This window comes from Manis javanica, chromosome 10 (assembly GCF_040802235.1).
Source record: "Manis javanica isolate MJ-LG chromosome 10, MJ_LKY, whole genome shotgun sequence".
Taxonomy (NCBI): domain Eukaryota; kingdom Metazoa; phylum Chordata; class Mammalia; order Pholidota; family Manidae; genus Manis; species Manis javanica.
This window is the reverse complement of record NC_133165.1, coordinates 112,573,059-112,587,686: the sequence shown is the minus strand read 5'-3', so window position 1 is coordinate 112,587,686 and position 14,628 is coordinate 112,573,059. Positions and strand designations below refer to the sequence as shown.

The 14,628-nt window shown below is 41.2% G+C and overlaps 1 protein-coding gene and 1 long non-coding RNA gene across 3 annotated transcripts in view; one reads left to right on the top strand and one right to left on the bottom strand.

Moving 5' to 3' along the window:
• The window catches only part of MEI1 (meiotic double-stranded break formation protein 1), a 66,173-nt gene extending 53,903 nt beyond the window's left edge, over positions 1 to 12,270 (bottom strand). The window contains exons 1-7 of the mRNA XM_073213939.1: positions 12,086 to 12,270; positions 9,447 to 9,570; positions 8,615 to 8,665; positions 6,840 to 6,913; positions 5,502 to 5,607; positions 4,790 to 4,993; positions 1,707 to 1,837 (exon numbers count right to left, since the gene is read on the bottom strand). Coding sequence (XP_073070040.1) covers positions 1,707 to 1,837; positions 4,790 to 4,993; positions 5,502 to 5,607; positions 6,840 to 6,913; positions 8,615 to 8,665; positions 9,447 to 9,570; positions 12,086 to 12,256 — 861 coding nt within the window. The 5' untranslated portion in view covers positions 12,257 to 12,270. The remainder of the gene's footprint in view (positions 1 to 1,706; positions 1,838 to 4,789; positions 4,994 to 5,501; positions 5,608 to 6,839; positions 6,914 to 8,614; positions 8,666 to 9,446; positions 9,571 to 12,085) is intronic.
• LOC140843656 (uncharacterized) lies at positions 1,201 to 6,510 on the top strand. 2 transcript variants are annotated; one of them, XR_012121620.1, is made up of 2 exons: positions 1,201 to 1,557; positions 6,339 to 6,510. It is a non-coding gene; the product is annotated as an uncharacterized lncRNA (long non-coding RNA). The 2 variants fall into 2 exon arrangements; XR_012121621.1 differs by having other exon boundaries at positions 4,798 to 6,510.
• Positions 12,271 to 14,628: the final 2,358 nt, after the last annotated feature.

The window sequence follows — 14,628 nt, the reverse complement described above, 5'->3', positions numbered from 1 at the left end:
AGACAAAAGAGAGTGTACCTGATCTTAGGGCTTCCAAGGAAAAGGACCAACTTACACTTAAATCTAGTAGAAAAGCATCTGAGGCCTGCAAGCTTAAATCCATCTCGGTCATATTAGAGTTAAAAATGGACACACACTCAGCCTTTCTTTTAACATGTAAAGTTGTTTCTAGATATTGATCTTTACCTTGTTCTCTTTTCTGTAGGAAATGACATGTATTTTTAATATGCTAGTGATGTAAGGCAAACCATTATTTTATGTACCTCTAAGAAAGAAAAAGAGCTATAATTAAACTATGACACACCATTGATGGCAAAATGTCTCCTAATTTCAAAGCTCTTAAAATGTGGGGGGAAAATGTGTCTTACAAAAATGATATGTTATCATTAAGCAAAATAATTACTGGTTTAAAATGCATATTCTATATCATGTTGAGAAAGAAATACTCCAACTCTATTTTTCCATCATAAAATAATGAAAATCTATCTTTAGAAAAATGCTAATTTTTTTCCAGACCTATGAGGACATGCATGACTTTCCCTGCTTATTCTCTAGTCTCAGGTTGGGCCACTTCATCTCCCACCCCATCCCACTGGCCTCCATCTGTTTCTGGAACACATCAAGAATTTCCCTTCCTCTGACCTTTATTTGGTGTTCCCTCTGCGTGAAATGCTTTTCTGTTTACTCTTCATAGCACTAAGTCACTTTGTTTATTTATAGCTTCACTGAGATATAACTGATCAGTGGTTTACTTTAACTCAAGTGTCAGCTCAAATGTCCTTCAGCGAGGCCCAGCCTGACCTCTCAACCTGTAGGATTTTTCTGCTACTATCTCATCTTCTCTTAAATTATGTACTTTATAGCACTTATCACAATCTATAGTTAGTCCCCTTGTTCATTTATTTGTTTTTTATCTGCCTTCCCCCAGACTGCAAGAGCAAGAACATTAATACACAGAATGTGTATTAATGTTTTTTAATTTAATTTAAAAATTTTTAATTAAAAAAAAAGAAGTGTTTTCCTGAGTTCTGTGAATCACTGTGACAAATTAATCGAATCTAAAGGGGAGGTCCTTGGAACTTCCAATCTGTTTACATTCCATGATATTCCCAGTGTCCAGCACAGTGACTGACACATATTAGTGCTCAGTACGTAATGGACTAGATGAATGAATCAACATTGCAGCAGCAGTAACACAAATATTGACATTACATTCCCAGAGACCTGAATTTTGGGAGAATGAGTTGATATCAGCCCAAAGCAGGAAGGAATAGAATTAGATGACTCTGACAAAATGCCAGAATAGAGGTCTAAGATGAGGATAAGTAGCTCTGTCAAGCCCTGTGTTGAACACTGTGGAGACGGACAGACAGACTCAGGTCCTGCCCTGAAGAAGCTACCGGTCGATCAACCACAATACGGTGAGGTGAGCACCATGACAGAGGGGCACACTCTGCCTGAAGGAGACACGGTGCCAGGCTTTAAAGGCTGAATCAGAGCTCAGTCAGGGGAAAGGTTTTAAAGGCAAAGGGGAAGAGCATCTGCACAGTGGATGAGGTGAGTCTTCTAATGGTGTCTTGTTTGGGCCAGGAAGAAAACAGTCTGGAAATCCTAGACAGAAGGAGCAGTGGATAAGGACAAGGTCAAAGAGGCATTCAAGTTCCCTTGCTATTGAACCTAGAAACCAGGAGTCACAAGACAATTACCTTCTTGAGCACCAAAGGCAATGAGGTCTCTCCTGGTGTCTCTTCAACACTTCTGGTACTTTCTGCCAGCCCAGACTTGTTCATAATCATGGACACAAAGAGGTCATACTTCAGCAGCTGCCTCAGCAAACCTAGAAAACAAAGGGACTGGGAAGTGGGGTGAGAGGAGTACAGGCACCAGAGTACACTCAAGGCAGCCCCTCTGACATCCCCTAGGAACATCATCATGTCTCTGTAGGTATTCCTAACTATTTTACTCTTTTGAATGCTATTTATTGTAAATGGGATTGTTTTCTTAATTTCTTTTCTAGATAGTCTGTTGTTAGTGTATAGAAACACAATTGATTTTGTATCCTGTAACTTTACTGAATTCATTTATCAGTTTTAACAGTTTTGTGGTACAGTTTTAGGGTTTTTTATATAGAAGATGGTGTCATCTGCAAAGAAAGACAATTTTACTTCTTCCTTTCTGATTTTGATGCCTTTTCTTTTCTTGCCTAATTGTTCTGGCTAGGATTTCTAGTACTATGTTGAATAGACTCCCACCCTCTTCTGTGCAGCCACCATGATAGCACTTACCACACTGGACTTTAATTGTCCACATCTGTCTTCTACATTGGACTATGAGCTCCCTCAGAATAGAGCTTGGTTTTGGTCATCTTAGGACCCCAGAGCCCAGCATAGGGCCTGTCTTAGAATGAACATTCACTGTGTGTGGCTGGACTGTTTATAACAGAGGTCTTGGCCCAATATGAAAAGAAAATGTTGTCACCCATAGACTCTGCTTTTCCCTGTAGCACTTGATCTGGAACGGCCCCTTACCCATCTGCCATGTTCAAAATAGAAAAGCTTCCTGCTAGGAAGCATTTAGTATATCTTATGTACTGATGTAAGCAAGTAGCAGAGAAAGAGGCTGAAAAGGTAAACTGGGGCTCCTAGGTTTCTCAAATAACAAGCAGAGACATCACCCTGGAGGCCAGAGGGAGCCATAGATGATTTTCCAAATAGGAAACTGACAGGACTTAAGCTGTGCAGTGTGAAAATTAACTTGGCAGCAAGCAGAGGATGCACCAGAGCTGGTAGTAAAGACTGGAAGCAGAAAAACTGCTGTCCCACTTTCTTTCCTGCAATATAATAACTTATTAAGAAATATATATTTGGTCATTAAAATGACCAAAATATATCACTCAGGTGTATATTGTCTTTATCCACAGTTCCTGAAAATGTTTCAGAGCGATAAAGTTGAAATGGGTGTGTTGTTATGTTAATGAGAGACTTTTGGACCCCACCTAAGAGCAGGAGGTTAAATCAGTCAATGGCCAATGATTTAGTCAATCATGACTAGCAGTGAAACTCTCACAAAAGCCCATAAGAGGATTTTACTTTCCTTTTTGCATCCTACTTCTCTGTGTAGAGAGCTTCCACGCTTGGGGATTCGGAATGCTTCCACATGCCACCCAGCCAGGCCTCAAGCTCTACAAGGATAGAAGCTCCTTTATTTGGGAACTTGCCCCCATTTATCTCTCCATCTGGCTATTAACTTGGACCCTTTAGAGTATCATTTAATAAATCTGTAAACATAAGTGTTTTCCCTGATTAAAAAATAGGTGTAGGGCCTGAACAGACACTTCTCCAAAGAAGAAATTCAGATGGCCAACAATCACATGAAATGATGCTCCACATCACTGAACATCAGGGAAATGCAAACTAAAACCACAATGAGATAGCACCTCACACCAATTAGGATGGCCAACATCCAACAGACAAGAAACAATAAATGCTGGGGAGGATGCAGAGAAATGGGAACCTTCCTACACTGTTGGTGGGAATGTAAATTGGTGCAACTATTGTGGAAAGCAATATGGAGGTTCCTCAAAGAACTAAAAATAGAAATACCATTTCACCCAGGAATTCCACTCCTAGGAATTTACCTGAAGAAAACAAGATCCCTGATTCAAAAACACATATGCACCCCTATGTTTATTGCAGCACTATTTACAATAGCCAAGATACGAAAGCAATCTAAGTGTCCATCAATAGATGAATGGATAAAGATGTGGTACATATACACAATGGAATATTACTCAGCCATAAAAAGAAAACAAATCCTACCATTTGCAATAACATGGATTGAGCTAGAGGGTACTATGCTCAGTGAAGTAAGCCAGGCAGAGAAAGACAAATACCAAATGATTTCACTTATTTGCGGAGTATAAAAATAAAGCAAAACAGAAGGAACAAAACAGCAGCAGACTCACAGACACCAAGAAGGGACTAGTGGTTATCAAAGGGGAAGGGTTAGGGAGAGTGGGTGGGGTAGGAAGAAGGGGATTAAGGGGCACAATCATTCACAATCACAATATAGGGTGGTCATGGGAATGGTAATATAGCACAGAGAAAAAGGTTAATGATTGTGTAACATCTTACTACATTGCTGGATAGTGACTGTACTGGAGGGGGTGAGAGCTTGATAATATGGGTAAATGCTGAACCACTGTGTTGTGTATTTGAAACCATCATAAGATTGTGTATCAATGTTACTTTAATTTTTAAAAAATAAGTGTTTTCCTGAGTTCTGTGAATTACTGTAGCAAATTAATCAAATCCAAGGGGGAGGTCCTTGGAACCTCCAATCTGTAGCCAATTGGTTAGAAACATAGGCAACATCCTGGGGCTTGTGACTGGCGTCTGAAGTGGAGTTTGGAGGACAATCCTGTAGGATGGAGTCCTTAACCTGAGGGATCTATTGCTGTCTCTAGGAAGATAGTGTCAGAATTGAGTTTTCAGGTGTTTGAGAATCACTTGGTGTCACGCATGGGAAAACCCCCTTACACATACACACAGAGACACTGGAACTGGGTCTGAGAATCCAAGAGGATTTCCTCTTCTCCTTCCAAAGGGAAATGCTCATAAGATGCCACCTAATACTAGGCATCATCCACAATCTGTGCATCTTATCTCCCAAACCCCTGATTTCAAACCTTTGAAAAGCAGTAATTTTCCCACCACTAGAGAGCCAGTAACTCAAGTCCTCAAGAAAAACCTCAAAAGCTCTCTCTTTTCTCTCCAATTCCATGTATTACCTAAGCAGTTGATCTTTAGCTCTCTTGTCTGGGCACCATCCAGGATGGAAAGGAAGAGAGGGCACAGTTTCTCCCGGAAGTGGCCTGAAAGCATCTCAGCTGCCATTGGTGAAGAGTACAACTTCCCATAGAGGTAACAGACAGAAGCTTGCACCCCCTCGTTGGGGTATACCAAGCCTCTCAACAGATGCTCCATCAGATCACCTGTCCAGGAAAAAGCAAGGGCTGAGGGAACCTCACAATGTCAACTACTATGTGAAACTCCAAACTACTGCCCCCAATGGAGTAGTAATAGTAATCCCCTATAATTCCCCACAATAAATTATTTTTAGGCACTTAATCAAAAGGTAAAACCAAGGCTTAGAGAAGTTACGTAATTTACCCTTGGGTAATCCTCTGTGACATACCTGATTGAAAAAAACATGTTTGTTTATTCCAGAATTAATTCCTCCTTCCATCCAGATGAAAGGTTCATAGTAGATAATTAATTATGTGTTAAAATAATGAATAAAATAGCCCAAGACGAGAGTCAAGAAACACTTTTTTTCAAATTGGCCAACACAGAGCATATTTTGCAGATGGGGAAACTAAAGCCTTGAGAAGGAAGGAAGGTAGTGACAACCCCAGTGTATATAGTGAATGGATCACCTAGATGAAGTGTGATCAAAGCAAATGAGAGGGCAGTGGCAACTCTTCCCCAGAAATCACTCACCATGCTTCACTACAAGCTTGTCTGCCAGAGGAGGGATGGCATCCACCAACTTGCCAAGAAGGGTCAGGGTGGCCAGGCTGCCTCGCATGGAGGGCATATTACACAGCTACAGGAAGTGAACACATTCCACTCTATAAATTAGGACCAGGGCAGATCTCCTACCAAAATTTGCCCTGTCTACACCAAAGCCTGTACTGTGTGTGTCTCTTACCACAATCAGTAATCAGCCTCTTTAGCTAAGTGTCTATCTCTGCTATTGGACTGGGAAGCCCAAGGGAAAGGGACTAAGTCAGATTCCTCTGAGTCCTCAGTACATATTTTTTAAACTGAATTAAAATGAGCATTTTGTCTCCCATAGGACAAGAATCTGGGGAGTAAAGCTGCAAACATCATAAAAACAGAATTCTGGCTCAGTGCAAAAAATACATATATTATTATTATCCATATCACCATTATTACAGCTACTATTATTGAACAATCTATGTACCAGGCACTATGTTTAATGTTCTACAGAAAGAGTCAGTATATATTTCACCTTTTCTACTGACTAGCTGTAGCACCTGTCTTCTGGTGGGAAATAATTGTACCAACTTCATAGGGTTATTGGGAGGACTGAATGACATATGACATGTACACAGAAGGTGCTCAAAAGTGTCACATGGCATCATCATGATAAGTACTGATAGGTATAATAATAAATTTAATCTGATATATTAATCACATGCAGAGCAATTATGATAACTTAATTTATAATTAAATGTTGCTCTTGGTGTTAACATGAACATTTGTCTTCCTTTGCAGAAAAAATTAAATATTATTATTCTGATTCTATTCCAGATCTTAAACACAATACAAAAGCTGCTTTTTTAACTGATATCTTTGACTACACTGAAGAAAGCAAGTTAAACATACCCGCTCAGTACCTACCTTAAATGCTAATAAAAGCAAATACCTTCAGTACAAAATATTGTATACAATTCAAACCAAATAAAAATACACAGTGAACATATTTCCTTGGTAAATTCATCAAGGAAACCTGTATTGTATTTAGGAGGATGTAGAAAATGGCCATGGGATGATTATGCCAGAAAGATAGGACTTCACCACGTGGAGGTAGCATGTGGGGGACTGAGAAGGGAAGGAAGGAAGCTGCAAAGAGTATTGGAGCAGGATCACAAGACATGGGCCCTAGCTCTGTCTCTGTCACCAACACTGTGACCTTAGGAAGCCCCTTTTCCTCTCTGGATTTCGATCCCCATCTATCCAAAGAAGGGTTGGCCTGGCTCGGACATCTGAGGATTCTCAGGGGTACTCAAGAACCCACAGCTATTTACTGACCTCTTTGTGGCACTCATCCAGCAGGCAATGAATGGTCTGCTCTAACTTCAGCTGAGTTGTGAGCTGGATAAGAACTGAGCAGACACAGTAGCATTAATAAATGGAGACAACCCCTGGCCCAGAGTTCACCTTTCATAGCCCTGCTACTCAAAATCATTTGCTTGTGTTAACTGGTATTAGTTTTTTCTATCTCCTCCATTAAACTATGTGTGCACATTCAAACCAAAGGATTTCTGGATTCTTCTTTGTTTTATATCAGTGGTTCACAAACACACGTTATAATCAACTAGGAAGCTTTAAAAAACTACTAATGCCCAAGTCTCACCCAAGACCAATTAAGTCAGAATCTCTAAAGAAAGAGCCTAAGCATCTGGATATTTTTAAAGTTTCCCAGGTAAGTTTATTGTGAAGCCAAGGTTGAAAACTGCAAGTTTATATTATCTCTACTTTTTTCCTTCCTAGAAATTTGTTCCTTCTTATTCTAGAAAACAGAATTATAAGTGAGTTCCTCTCCTAATAATTGCCCATAATATTATCTCTCAACCCCAAACGCAACTGTTCTATACAATCATTTGTGATGTTTCTGCTGGTGTCTTGGAGAAGGAGTAGAGAAGAGGCTGGCTTTGTAAGCGTGGGAAAAGCTGCAAACTATACTCAGCTGCTGCTGTGGGAAGACTCTGCCTTCTAAGAAAAGAAGCGGCAATCTAGGGTGACAGAGAAACAGAAAGAAGGCAGGAAGCAAACAGAAGAGGAAGGAGCAAGTCCTCTCTCTGCTTTGCGATCTCCAGCTAGTGTCCACCACCTCAGGGAAGTTCTGGGGTCTGTGAGGGCTTTGCAAGCTGTGCTGTCACCAGCCAGATGTGGAGGCTTTAGGATTATGGCCCCACTCAGAAGTGACCTTGAGGAAAATGGTGAAGGGAAATCCCCCACCCCTCTAACAGTGGTCAGAACTTCAGGCAGTACATTTATTTGTCCACACTGTCTAGACTGGGAGATGGTCAGAAGCCCATATGCTCTGTTAGGGCTGCTAGCAGTTACAGCTGCTAACTGTGTGGCTGAATGGTCATCTTAGAGGTCTGAGTTTCATTATAGAGTCCTTCCTCTAAAACTGTAAGTTTTAATGATTCCAACCCCTCCCTTTGTTTCTTCAGCCCTAGGGGTGAGAGTTGTTTTCTGAAATTGCTATCTCTGCAAACACCTGATTTTCTCTTTTTCTCTTTTTACCTTAAGTCACCTAACTAATAATTCTGTAGAGATTTTTTCTGTTAAAAAAACTGGTGTTGTTTCTGTCTCCTGACTAGACTGTAACTGATAGTTCTTGCTTTCTGCAAGAAATTGGGATCCTCCCATCTCAATGCTCTTATGTTCTTTCTCCTTGAACCCATTATAGATAAACCCACCACACACGCTTCTACAGCTATGTGCTTCCACCACCTATGTGCAAACAACTTCCAATCAACCAATATCAATGTAATGAAAACAGAGTTTTGTACATGCCTTTGTAACAGCACTCATTAGCTCCTGTTATTTACCAGCCAATCTCTCCTTCAGACTGTAAACTCTTAGAGGGCAGGGACCGTGTCTTATCTATGTATTTCTAGGACCTGATACAGTACTTGACACAGATTATGTGTCCAAGAAAGAAATGTAGAATTAGATTGACAGTGTTTATCCATCTCTTATGAAACATTTCATCAATGTCTCAAATAAACTGAGTTGCAATTCAGGCTAATATCCCCAGCTTCAAATGCCAGGTACACACTCTTTCACCTTACCTTCAATACAGAGGTCTGTAACATTCCCATCTTCCACATTGCATAACAGTCCTTGGAGCAGAGGGAGGTAAGAGGGGGATGGTTAATAGTTAAAAGAGAAAGACAAAGGCACACTGTGAATTCAAGGCTAATAACAGCCTTAAGCAATGTCCCAGCTGAATTCTATCCACAGCACCAAATAACCTAGACTTTCAATGACCCACTCTGGCTTTAAAAGGAGAAAAACAATAAAAACACAATGTGGTACAACATAAAAACTGTGTGCTCTGGAGTCTGAAACAGACCAGGGGTAAAATTCCAGTTCTGCCATCTGTCAGCTATGACCTCCCTGAGCCTGGGGATATTCCTCTCTTCCTGAAAGGACTGGTCTGGGAGTTAAAAGCCTGAAAAGCCTCTAGCAGAGTACAGCACCCAATACAAGTTAGATATCATCATTGTATTAAAAGACGGGCTTCTTGATCCATTTCATTTAACAAATGAAGAAATGAAGGCACAGGAGAGAGGAAGTAATTCAATCAGGGTCACATCTAGCTCAGCGGACTCCAGTCTGGACCTTCTGATCCTGTTCGAAGACCATTCACACTGCACTCTGAAAGATTACACGTTCCTATATTCATCTTTATGCTTTTACTAACCTCTTAGCTATAGTAAAACCAGTCACCGTACACTACATCATGTGTCTTAGAAAGGGGACCATTTCATCATTTACAGCGAAACAATTTGCTGATAAGTTGAACTTTTTGCTACATTGCAAAAAGTCGAAATTATCTTTCCAAGACCCTTTCTTCAATTATACATGTTACACGTTCAAAATTTATGCCAAGTTTCTCACCGAAAAGCATGCTTATGAAGTGGATACAGACTCTCTGATCCTGAGCCACCAGCTGCACAACGAGGGAGGCATGCCTCACGAGAGCATCTCGCAAGCAGGACAGCACATGCTTCTTGCGCACCAACTTGGGGCAGATGAAGAAAAATATTCAATAGGGACAATATTCAAGTCTCAGCCATTCTGAATGCAAACAATCGTAATTTCCAAATATAATTATAATAATATGGGAGATAATCCAAACTATAAGATCCCTTTCAGGGAGTATGGAAAAGGGCATCATTTATACACAGAAATCCATGTGTTCATACAGAAGGTTCCTAATACCCTATATTTACACAGCACTTCAGTGTACACAACTCATTCTTCTGTCAACTAGCTCATTTAAGCCTAATAAATTGGTGAAGCAATCAAAAACAGGTATTATTATCACAATTTTTGAGATGAGAAAACTGAGGCTCAGAGACTTTCCTAAGGACTTTAAGTCTCCAACCAGGTCTTGTCCAAGGTTAGTGCTCTTTTCACTTTAATAGTCCAGGAGAGTGATACTAGAGACCCTTCATGAGCCCACAGAGGTAGGCAGAGAAAAAGCATCCTTCAATTCAATGTAGACAAAAATCTTCACATTCACTTCACCGCCCTGTACAGGGAACTGGGTAGTAACTGTGCAATGTGCTCAAGACAGCAAAAATTAGGACAAAAAGGGGGTATGCACTGAGGACAGAACCGGAACATGGGTACAACTAACCACATCACCCCTTCAACTGGTGAGAGCTGAAGCTAAGGAAAATGTCTTCAGTAAAAGCTAGAGAAGCTGAATCTCATATTGCCTCTAACCTGTTATCATAAGTCTCAGTTAACTTCACCAATTCCTCCCGTGTAATACCTTAAGCTAGTGATCTAAATGAGTTACTAAAAAAACATCTTAATGACTCTCTTCACCTGACAGATTAAGTCCAAGCAGCTTAGCTTGGATTCAAACTCCCCCAGGAATTGATCTTAAACTGGTTTATCCAATCTCACCTCCCTCAATTTCCCTTCCAACACTGATTACTTCCCCAAACTCACCCTTGCTAAAACCTACCTCCTGGGGTAAGCTCCCCCATCTTCTCAAGCCTAATTCAAATGCCTCCCCCTCTAAAAAAATTTTTTTCCTAATTCCCCTCGTAATTCTCCACACAGCACTTGACCACGAAATAATATACCCATCTTCTAAATTCCCAGTAATTTTAGTGTTCTCTTATTCTCTCCCCTACCACATTAATTTATCTCTGTATCTCTGACTCACTGTCTGAAAACGGCAGCCTCGAAATTTCTGGCCTCAGTTATATCTCATGTTATCAGCTAACCCAGTAGTTCTCAGAGTATAGTCTGCAGACTCCCGAGGGTGCCTGAAACCCTTTCAAAGCATCTATGAGATCAAAATTATTTTCATATAATAACTAAGATGCAATTTGCCTCTTTCACTCTTATTCTCACAAATGTACAGTGGAGTTTCTCAATGATTACAAGGCATATGTATCACAACAGATTAAATGCAGAACCATATGAGAATCCAACTGTCTTCTGTTATGCCAGACATTAAAGAGACGTGCAAAAAATGTAAAACTAAGTTAATCCTTTCACTGTGTTTTCTTACTTAGGAAAATAGTTATTTTTGTTTTTTTTAATTACTTATATGCCACAGAACCATATGCTTAAAACAGTTAAAATGGTAAATTTTATGCAAGGCATATTTTGCCACAATAAAAGGAATAGGTTTACATGTAATGGATTTACTATTATTTTTTAATGGATTCATATTTTTAAATTTTGTTTTTATTTCTAATACAGTAAATACCAGTAGATATAACCCACATAAACAAGAGCTCTTTGGAGTCCCTAACACTTTTTTAAAGGGTAAAGGCATCCTGAGATCAAAAATTTGAGAACTGCTGATCCACCGCATTCCTCCCACGCAAAGCACACCCCCTCCCATGAACTTGAGAGAAGTGATCGCCCACTTTCCTGGGCACCTTCACGGACAAAAACCTCCCTGCAAAGGCAGGTGGGCACTGAGGGAACAGGGGCCCGTGTTCCAACCAGCTGTGCCTATCAGAACGCTCTTCCCCGTCACCCCACTTCTGCCCTGGCTGTGATTTCCACCCAACGCTCCCGCCATCGAGGAAGCCACGGCGGCGCCCTCCTGATTTAGCCCCTCGGGAACCGGAAGGGAATGAGGGGCCCCCTCTTGTGAGGAGCCCCCTCCGGTGCGTGGCCCGGCCCACGAGCCGAGCCAAGGCTAAAGCCCGGAGAGACGCGAGGGGCAGCAAACGGCAAGGGCGGACGAGCGGAGGGGAAGGTGGGAATGCAGGCCAGGGGGTCTCGGCGGGCCCTGGGCGCCCCAGATTCGGTGCCCACGGGGACAGAGGAGCAGAGCCGAGAGCAGGGTCTTGTCTGCAAGCGGGGTCCTCTGCCCGGGGCAGGCTGTGGGGCACACGGAGGCCGCGCTGGCGGGTGAGGGGGCAGGCCTGCTTAGGGGGTAGATTTAACGAGGTGGGTGGGCTGGGTCACTTTCAGGGTGGGCGCGTCGGATTCAAGGGAGCTGGTCTGGCGAGGGGCTGCCCTGCTTGGCGAGGCAAACGCCAGGGCCTAGTTCGCACCGATACGCCGGTCTCCGGCAGCAGCTCCAGCGCGCAGGCCAGGCAGAGGCGTGGGGGCACGGGCAGCAGCCAGCGCGGGTCGTGCCGGTGGTGGGCTCTCTCGAAGAGCAGCGCCGTCTCTTCGTCCCTCGCGGGCCCGGGAGGCCGTGCTGTCGTCTCGCGCGCGGCCATCTCTCGCACGCAGGTCGCTCTCCTCGGCCGCAGCACCTTTTCCCGCGCAGCTTGTGCGCAAGCGCACTTGTAACAGTCCTGTGCCGGAGCCCGGGGTGGAGGGAGGCACTGCGCCTGCGCAAACCAAGTCCTAGGCAATCTCAGGGGAGTAGCGACCTCCGAGGGCGGGTGACAGACGCAGGGACCCTGGAAAGCGGGCAACTAACCTCAAAGCTGTTTGCTCTTAGAGGCCTCGGGAATCCTTGTCTCCACCACACCGAAGGTTGGAAAGCATTTATAAAGAAGCTGTGTTTAGCCTTGAAAAAGGAAGGAAACGAAGCAAGCAAGCTACTTCGACTATTTAAAAAATTAAGTAAGCGATCTCAGGAATTTTTATCTAGAAGTTATTGGTATTAGTTTTTGGTATAAATTTCCTTGATAACTTACTCTCAAAGAATCTAAGACGTTTCCCTTAAAACACCCTCTCACAGAGGGCTACACACACTTGAGACTGTGAGGGCATAAAGAATACCAAAGAAGTGAAAATAGTTTATCATTAAATGTATTAATAACAATCCATCAATGTACAATAATTTATTTAGCACCAAAATGCCCAGCAACCAGTTAATGTTGAAGGATGTAAATTCAAGAGGTGTTTTCTACATTCAGAAGCAGCATAACTGAGTGGAAAAAATACTTTCCATGGCAAAAAAGTTTGGAAAACAATGGTTTATAGTCAATTGGAATATTATGAAGTAATATTTGAGAAAAGTAGATATTAACATGGAAAAATTCTCATTAAAATGCTAAGTGCATGAAAGAGGCAGATTAATGTATAGGTATGTAAAATAAAAAATTTATTCAACACATGTTAAGGACATTATAGTAGTAATACGTGCTCAATGAAGAAAGTAAAAGAAAAAATAGCAAATCAAAACCACAATGAGATCATCTCACATCAGTCAGAATGGCTAATATCAAAAAGACAATAACAAGTGTTGAAGAGGATGTGGAGTAAAGGGGATGTTTGTGCACTGTTTGTGCAATTGATGGTACAGCCACCATAGAAAACAGGGAGGTTCTTTTAAAAACTAAAAATGGAAATACCATACAACCCATTAATATTACTCAGCCATAAAAGACAATGAAATCTTGCCATCTGTAATAACATAGATGGATCTAGGGGATATTATGCTAAGTGAAGCCAGTCAGAGAGAGAAAAACAAATTCTCTTGTATGTAGAATCTAAAAACAAACAAATGAAGCAGAAATAGACTCATAAATACAGAAAACAAACTGATGATTGCCATAGGGGAGGGGGGACGGGAAATAGGTGAAAGGGATAAAGAGGTACAAACTCCAGTTATACATAAATAAATCATGGGGATAAAAAGTACAGCATAAGGAATATAGTCAATAGCATGGTAATAACTTTGCATGGTGACAGATGTAAGTATACTTACTGTGGTAAGCATTTTCTAATGTATGTAACTGTTGAATCACTATGCTGTACACGTAAACCAATATAATATTATGTATCACCTATAATTTAATTAAAAACTGTATCATTGATAGATGAAAGTTTGGATAAGATTACATGGTTTTGAATATCTTGATGAAAAATAAAATAATCATAACAAAAAAAGGAAATAAAAAATAATGCATTGATATATTTTCTTCTAGATTTTTTCTATACAGTTTTACAACAGCAATATACAAATTTTGTAAGCTGCTTTTCTCAGAGAAAAAACATATCATATATATCTTCAATATTCAATGTATAAATATTCAATGTATTTTCAAATCTTGACAAAGCATGTATTCTTTTTCACAGAATTTTGGGCTGGGAACTGTGCTAGGAGCTAGAGGATTCAAAAGTGAACAAGAGACAGTCCTTGGTCTCAAGAAACTAGAAGTCCAGTCAAGGAGACAGATAAGCAAAGTATTACAATACAAATATATATTTAGTATCTATCCATTGCGGCATAGTAAATTACTCCATGTAATGGGTTGAATGGAAACCCTCGAAGAGCTATCTCCATGTCTGCTATGGACTGAATTGTGTCCCCTGAATTCAGATGTTGAAGCCCTGACCCCTAAAATGACCTATTTGGACATAGGGCCTTTAGGAGATAATTAAAGTGGTAGAGCCCTAATCCAATAGGATTGGTGGCCTCATAAGAAAAGGGAAAGATAAAGATTTCTTAATCTCTCCATGTACATGCACCAATGAAAAGCCATGTGAGGATATGGTGAGAAGGTTATCATCCACAAGCCAGGAAGAGAGCTCTCACCAGAAACTGAATCAGCCAGAACCTTGATCTTGGACTTCTAGCCTCTAGAACTGTGAGAAAATTAATTTCTGGTGTTTCAGCCTCCCAGTCTAAAGAATT